The sequence below is a fragment of the Cariama cristata genome, unplaced genomic scaffold (genome assembly GCF_000690535.1).
Source record: "Cariama cristata isolate BGI_N322 unplaced genomic scaffold, ASM69053v1 scaffold25571, whole genome shotgun sequence".
In the NCBI taxonomy this organism is placed as follows: Eukaryota; Metazoa; Chordata; class Aves; order Cariamiformes; family Cariamidae; genus Cariama; species Cariama cristata.
The window spans coordinates 1-7,367 of NW_009599076.1; the positions used below are offsets into that span (position 1 = coordinate 1).

At 38.0% G+C, this 7,367-nt stretch overlaps 1 protein-coding gene across 1 annotated transcript in view; it reads left to right on the top strand.

Moving 5' to 3' along the window:
• Nucleotides 1–991: 991 nt before the first annotated feature.
• LTV1 (LTV1 ribosome biogenesis factor) overlaps nt 992–7,367 on the top strand; it is a gene marked incomplete at its 5' end in the record, with an annotated part of 8,609 nt that continues 2,233 nt past the window's right edge. The window contains 7 exons of the mRNA XM_009709562.1: nt 992–1,143; nt 1,648–1,836; nt 2,868–2,955; nt 3,884–4,004; nt 4,940–5,189; nt 5,921–6,048; nt 7,112–7,251. Of these exons, the coding sequence (XP_009707864.1) occupies nt 992–1,143; nt 1,648–1,836; nt 2,868–2,955; nt 3,884–4,004; nt 4,940–5,189; nt 5,921–6,048; nt 7,112–7,251 (1,068 nt within the window). The remainder of the gene's footprint in view (nt 1,144–1,647; nt 1,837–2,867; nt 2,956–3,883; nt 4,005–4,939; nt 5,190–5,920; nt 6,049–7,111; nt 7,252–7,367) is intronic.

A 7,367-nucleotide genomic window follows, 5' to 3' on the forward strand; every position in this document is an offset into this window, starting at 1 on the left:
TAGCGGGGCGTGCCGGGCCGTGTGCCGCCCGCCGCCGGGGGAGGCCAGGGGCAGCTCTCCTGCTCGGCTTCCTGCGGCCCCGCTGTGTTACAAGCCTTTCCCTTGTCCCGTCAGTCACCGGCACGTTTCTAGGGGTGGCATGTTGTCTGCTGCCAAAAATTTGCTGCATTTCCTTTTATGGTTGCTCCAAGCGTAAGATTTTAAAGCATAGTTTGGGGATTTTAACTCAGAACACGTGGGTGGCAGTTGATATACGCTGAACTTTGATATGACATAGTGTGTCAAGTTGTATACTTAAAAGTTACCAGGTAAAGAAGATAGGTTAGATCCATACAGTAGTTTCCAAGTTGCATATATCTGCTATTAACATATTTTGGCAGGTAAGTAAAGCTGGAAATTTTGATAAAATAATTTCCTCAAGTCAGATGTGCAAACTTGTAGGAAAAAAGACTTTCACCCAGTTAAGAATGCTTCAGACTTTTGTTGATCCAGAATGTAGATATGTTTTTTATGTTAGACCTATATCTGTGTAACGGTGCAGTCGATAGGCTTCATGGCTGATATTGAACTACTGGTGTAGAAACAGCTGTCTAAACAATTTTCAAGAAGCTCGATGTGTCTAGATAAATTTCCTTATGTCACTTTCCTGTGTTCCTTGGATGAAGTTTGTTTCAGATTTGACCCAGTGTTTAGAAAGTAGTTCCTTAAAAATTCCTTTCTAGGAGTATATGTAATGTGTATATGCTACAATCAAATATTTATTGTACTGATGTATTGCCATTTTGCAGCTGAATACAGCTGCATATGCTATCAGAACATATGAAATGGCTGTTGTGCATTGGGTGAGAAGAATTTAGCTACTGCTAGTCACTGTTTGCTTTGTCTCTAAGTAGGTGTTTATAAGACATTGCTTTAAGAGGAATATAGTAGCATGGTCTAGGCAAAAGATTCTTTTTATGTGCGTTTAATATTTCATTTTTTATTAATGATTAACGGAATGTCCTTTTGCAGCCTCACAAGAAAAAGAAACCCTTCATAGAGAAGAAGAAAGCGGTTACATTTCACTTAGTGCACAGAAGTCAGAGGGATCCACTTGCTGCAGATGATACTGCACCCCAGAGAGTTCTGCTGCCTACACAGAAAGTAAATACTCACTTCTGATATTGAGGTTCATTCGGATAAGAAATGCTGCAGGAGAGAAGAGTGGATATGCAATCATACAATTCAAAAACATAGCCTGAGAGAAGGTAGTTTTTAGTCCAGCTTGTTAAAAGAAGGGGATGTTGAAGGGAATTTGATAGTCGTGAGTTACTACCTGATGGGTTGAAGCATGACTGACTGGCATTAGGGATATAAACATATTAAAAAAACAACAACAAAAGTTGCCTGACCCACCCTGAAAAAACAGGCTTTGTTAGTTATGCTGCTTGTGGAAAAAGTTGTTTAAGGTCCTGCTCAGACAACACCCGAAGGCTGAACCAGATGGTTACAACGTTCTAATTGGCTGTGCTTTAGGGTAATAAGTGGAGAGAGGACTACAAGGACTTTAGAATTCAGGCATTCTCAATAGATGTGTTACTTTTCTTTTTGCTAATAAGTTTTAAATGGACTTAAGTAACTAAATGTATTTCTTTTTACAATTTCAAGGGGCATGAGGAGCAAAGGAGGGAAGAGCAGCGGAAGTATGGAGTCTTCTTTGATGATGACTATGACTATTTGCAGCATCTAAAAGAAGCCTCTGGTCCCGCTGAGCTTGTCCCTTCTGTGCCTGGACAGCAAAGCAGAATTGTTGTCACAAGTGAGGGGCACATCCAAGATGAAATTCAGAGAGTTCCAGTAAGTAGTATTTTTGCTAATAATAATCTTATGCTGTTCTTTGGAGTTTAGCATCCTGTAGACACATTAACCATATTCAACAAGTGTTCTCATGACTATGATCGATCTATCTATCTATCTGTAGGATCCTTTTGACCCACAATCAGACTTTCCTACAAGTAAAAACAAAAGTTGACAAGCCAGAGTTTATTGATGAACAGTATTTTGCTAGCACTTTGTGTACCCATGCCAAGCTTTTCTTGACACAGATAGTTTACAAAGGTATTTGCTGGAACAGGTCATGTGTTTTTCTGGGATTGGCATTTGTTTTTAAGATTTTTAGAACTTTTGAATGATCTGGGACTTATGAACATACCAGGTTGTATTACCGGGACACTATATTTTTAAAGTGGAATGTAACGGAACCCAGAGGAAATAAAAAACTTTTCAGTTGTTGGCATAACTTGCAAAATTTCATGATGCTAGATCACATTGGAATGGAAAATCAGTACATAATTTCAAGCAATGAAGTATGCAATTGCCTGTCACTTTTAATTGAGGGAGTTTGGTTTAGCCAAATACCGTCGTTTTAGTCAAAACCAATGTTCTTAGTCAGAAATACCTTTTAGGTACAGTTTGGTGATATGACTTAAGACTTAAAGTTAATTTAGATGTGCGTGTTAGTAAGCTTTTAATAAGCCTTTCAATAAAAGGGTAATTTCAAATGTGTGATAGTGTTTTCCACAACCAAAAAAAATTACAAATGTCATTGTGCCTGCTGTACGACCATTCTGTAAAAAGCTTCAGAGATGCAAAAATACTTTCTCTATACCTGGAGAATATTGACATGAGAATTAATGCTGCCAATGCTTTACCTATCTTTCATTGCATAACTTTGAGAATTTGCCACCACTAAAGTAGCACTTAATATTTAAGTAGCACTCACAGAGTTTCTTCTGGTCACATGATTATCTGCACATTTTTGTTACTGTGAGCTCGAATGAGAAACTGAGAACAAGTTCATTGTGATGTTTTTTGTTTCTTTTTCTAAGGCTCCATCTATTAAGTTGCCTTCCTCAGTATTTGCCACAGAGTTTGAAGAGGATGTGGGCTTGTTAAATAAAGCTGCTCCTGTTTCAGGTATCATTAAATCTTTTCCCTTTCCGTAACATGAGTTGCCATCTAGGTACTAGATGGTAATTATGGCTTCGACTAAAGTGTCATACGAGTTCTGGTTTAGAACAGACTCAATAGCAGACATAAAGAATGATCTGTGAGAGACCTGTGTTTCAATTCTGTGATTCACTAATAATAGCTTTTTAGCTTTGCTTGCGGGGAGTGGAATCCATGAACTCTTACTATAGTGTAGTAAATATAAACTAATAACAGGGGAAAACTGGAGATAATACTATTGGTTTATTACTCCATCTGCTTGAATCCAAGTCTGGAACTGTATTTTCACTCTCAAAATTTCTCTTCTTTTCAAATGCTGAGTGGTGTTTACTTTCCTCCACTAGCATTATTTCAGTGTTACAGGCTGTAAGTACGCTTTTGTTATGTACCCATATTCACAGTGAACGTTCACTTTACAGCAATCTTTTGTAATACTTTGTAACAGGAAGTAATTGTGGTAGTTCTCTCTGTCCTGGCAGAAGGATGCTAAAGACACTTCTGTTAGTTGCAGTAGAGAAACACTTTCTGACTTTCTGTAATGTAGGGAATTTTAGGGGGTAGGAGCTAGGCTTGGCAGTTGATAATACAATGCCTTAACTTGGATATTTTTTCTTCTACAGTATTCTAAGTAAAATATATTAAAATACATTTATGTAGGCTTAAGACCTCTGAGGAATGTTCTTTTCTGGATGAGGAGAATTGACAAGAAGCTGGTGACTTGCCCTGGCTTGTATCGAATCTACAAATATTAGTGAGGAATTTTGTGATTCTTAGGTTTAATCTTTCCTTAGTGCAAATTAACAATCTAGTTGGATTGGTTTTTATCCAGGAAAGTAGCTTCGTAATGTCAGAGAAACTTACATATTTATGCTTTGGGTTTTTTTTAACTTTTTAGGACCTCGGCTAGATTTTGACCCTGATATTGTTGCGGCCCTTGATGATGATTTTGACTTTGACAATCCAGAAAATATCCTGGAAGATGATTTTGTTCTACAAGCAAACGAACCACAGAAGGGGTGAATAGAGCTTTGTAGAACTGTTTGTCTCATGTAAACAGGAATGATACCATTTGTTATTTAATGTGGTGTTGTAGGAAGCAAGAATGATTTCAGATTTCAAATTTACTACTTAGTGTGTTAATACAAGGTAATACTTTTTTCTTTTATATGGGTGGTAGCTTACAAAATCAAATTTTCATGTGTTATCCAAGAATCATAGAATCATTATGGTTGGCAGAGACCTCAAAGATCATCAAGTCCAACCTTCTACCCAACACCACCGTGCCCTATAAACCCACTAAACCATGTCTCAGAGCACCACATCTAAATGTTTTTTGAACACCTCCAGGGATGGTGAGTCCACCACCTCCCTGGGGAGCAGATGGGTTTCATCTGAGCTCTTGGTTTATCTGTATTTGTTTACAGATGCAATGTATGAAATAATGGGATTCTTGAACTACTTAAAACATTAGCGTCTATCACATTTAAAATATGTCAGTAATAATATTGATGAAGGCTAACGGGTGTTTCCAGAACCTTTAGAAGTGCTTCATGTCATACTCCACTGCATATATTATTTAGATTTTGGTATTGTTCTCATCATTTTATGAACAATGAGAAATTTTGATAGTTTTTCATATTCAAGAATGCAGCTAGTATTTTTCTTTTTCTACTTTGATACGTATAGCTGAATGTAAACAACCTCAGTCTCAGTGCAGAGATGTGTGATCCAACAGTTACCAGAAAGGTTTTCAGCTTTCAGACAAAAGTAGTATTATGTTGACCTTGGCAACACTATTACTGCTAAACTTGGCTTGAAAATAATCACTTTTTGTCTTTCCTTCTCAAGATTTAAATCTATTATCGCCAAACTGTTTCAGATAACTCAGCGTTGGTCAGAGCTGCGGAGAGGTCTGTATGTTATTCTAAAACTGTTTTATGCTTCTGTTCAGGGGATCAGATGCTGAGGATGAAGATGAATGGGAAGACATGGAGGATGATAGTGATGAAAAGGATAGTTGCAGTAATGAGAAAGACTATGATTCAGAAGGTCTTTTATCAGATGATGGGGTTAATGGACGAACAAAAGAATTTCTTTTTATGCAAGAAGAAACCAGGAGTCGTTTCACAGAATATTCTATGACATCTTCAGTAATGAGAAGGAATGAGCAGTTAACTCTGTTGGATGACAGATTTGAGAAGGTGAGACAGCTCAAGAATGTAACCGTGAAACATAAGGATGTTAAATGCTTCCTTGTCTTTTGATGCATCTCCTGAGGTGGTGTCCTGTGTGCCTGTGCAAATTCTTACTGCCTTCAGGAGTCGGGGCGTCAAACAGCTGTTCTTTGTGCACATTCCACATTTAATATTGTGTGCGTTAAGAGGCTTGTGTTAAATAGGTTATAGTGTTAATTGTTATTAAAAGGCCTAACACTCATCTAGTTAAACAAAATGACTCCAACCGCTATAGTGATCATTCAGAGCTGGTGTTACACTTTTGTCTGAGAGGCTCAGTTCAGCACAGCACATCATGTACAAGTGCCTGGTAAAGACTCTCTTCTTTCACCCTTTTTCCCCCTGTGCCAAGTATACATTCATGAAATTGCGTCAGAGCAGTGAAGATACGGTGTAACTTTTGTCCTGAGCACTCACGGGCTTTTTAATGTACAGGTTGAAATAACGCATCAGATTAAGAAACATTTTCCAGAAGCTCATTTATATATTATTAAAAGATAAGTTTGTGATTCCCATGCTGAAAGAATACTGACAGTAAGGAGGAAATCCTACTGCAGATGTGTTTGGCAGTCATTCAGCAAATGAGAAGGGAGAGGAAAAAGGGGCAAATGGAAAGAAATGTATAGATCTTCTTCAAGCTCTCAAGAAGTTCCATGACAAATGCAATCTAATTACAGATATCCGCTTCTTTATTTTAGTTTTTTGAACAGTTTGATGAGGATGAAATTGGAGCCTTGGATAATGTGGAGTTAGAAGGCTATATTAGCACAGACAATGCTCGGTTGCAGGAAGTCCTGAATGATTACTACAAAGAGAAAGCAAAAAAGTAGGTATTCCCAGAAATCCTGCTTCACATAAGTGGTTGTCTAATCCTGTGTGTATATGGAAAGTTTGAGTATGTTTTTCCAGTTCATGTGCTAAAGATTGCATCCCAGAATAAAAGCAGCTATGTATGAGTATTGCCTATTTTTTTTAATGTCACTGAATGTCAGTCTTAACTTACGAGATGATAAAATTAAGTGGAGGCATTTTGGTGGTTTATGTGAGATTGTGCTCCTTTTGTATAATTGTATTGAATTTAGTGTAAGTAATATCTAGAGGTATTCTTCCTTTCCCTTTTTAGGGTAACTTACCTTTCTCCTTATAGCTTTACTTTTGATTTTAATAGACTGTGTAGCCAAGTATATTCTGTCCTGCTGGTATGCAGCTGATTACACTGTATACCTAGGTACGGGATAAGAAACTCGCAGGTGGCTGTTGGCATGGGTACGACTGTTTGGTGCACGGCAAAAATCAGTGCTTATAAAGCAACGCCGTGTCAATGTATGACTGCGTTTCCACAGTATATTCACTTTGTCTTAAAGCAGGTGATATTATTCCAAAGTTAAACGGCTAAATTTTTTTGTGTTAGACTTGTGTTTCCTGATTGAAAGATAGCATAGAATCATAGAATGGTTTGGTTGGAAGAGACCTTAAAGATCATCTGTTCCAACCCCCCTGCCAGGGGCAGGGACGCCTTCCACCAGACCAGGTGTGTAACGTGTCCCTGGTAGTGAAAGGTGAGTGATCGGTAGCAGAGTACGTAATCCCCTCTAGAGCTGCCTTGCTTACAGACTGCAAAGTGTATCCTCTTCTCTTCCTACCCTTCAGTCACAGATACTGCATGCTACGTACTTTCAGAATGCAGAAATAGTTCTTTTGTCGACTATGTCCTAATGTTTTAGTTTATTTGGGGGATGCTTACTTAAGGAAACAATTTTGCTGCAAGTTTTGTTGGGAATAGCTTGCTTTGGTTTGGGGTTTTACTGAGGGGAGGTTGGGTTTACATAATTACGCATTTTCAAGAAAAGATAAACCTTATTTTTTTTCTTCTCTGGACTTCTTCGAAGTTGTGTGAAATTGGGTAGTCTTGAACCCTGTGAAGATGTAGACTCTCCAGTGAATGAAGACAGTGAGGAAGAAAAGGAAGAAACAGTAGCTGTAGTTATTGAGGAACCAAAAGAAAAGTGGGATTGCGAATCCATTTTGAGTAAGTATTTTGGAGTTTGCTTGTTTGTTCCTAGGATTTCAAAGTAGATGATAAGTGATCTCAGAACTTTTCTAACAGTGATTTAGCTAAAATGGTTTATGCTTCTGGAGCACAAC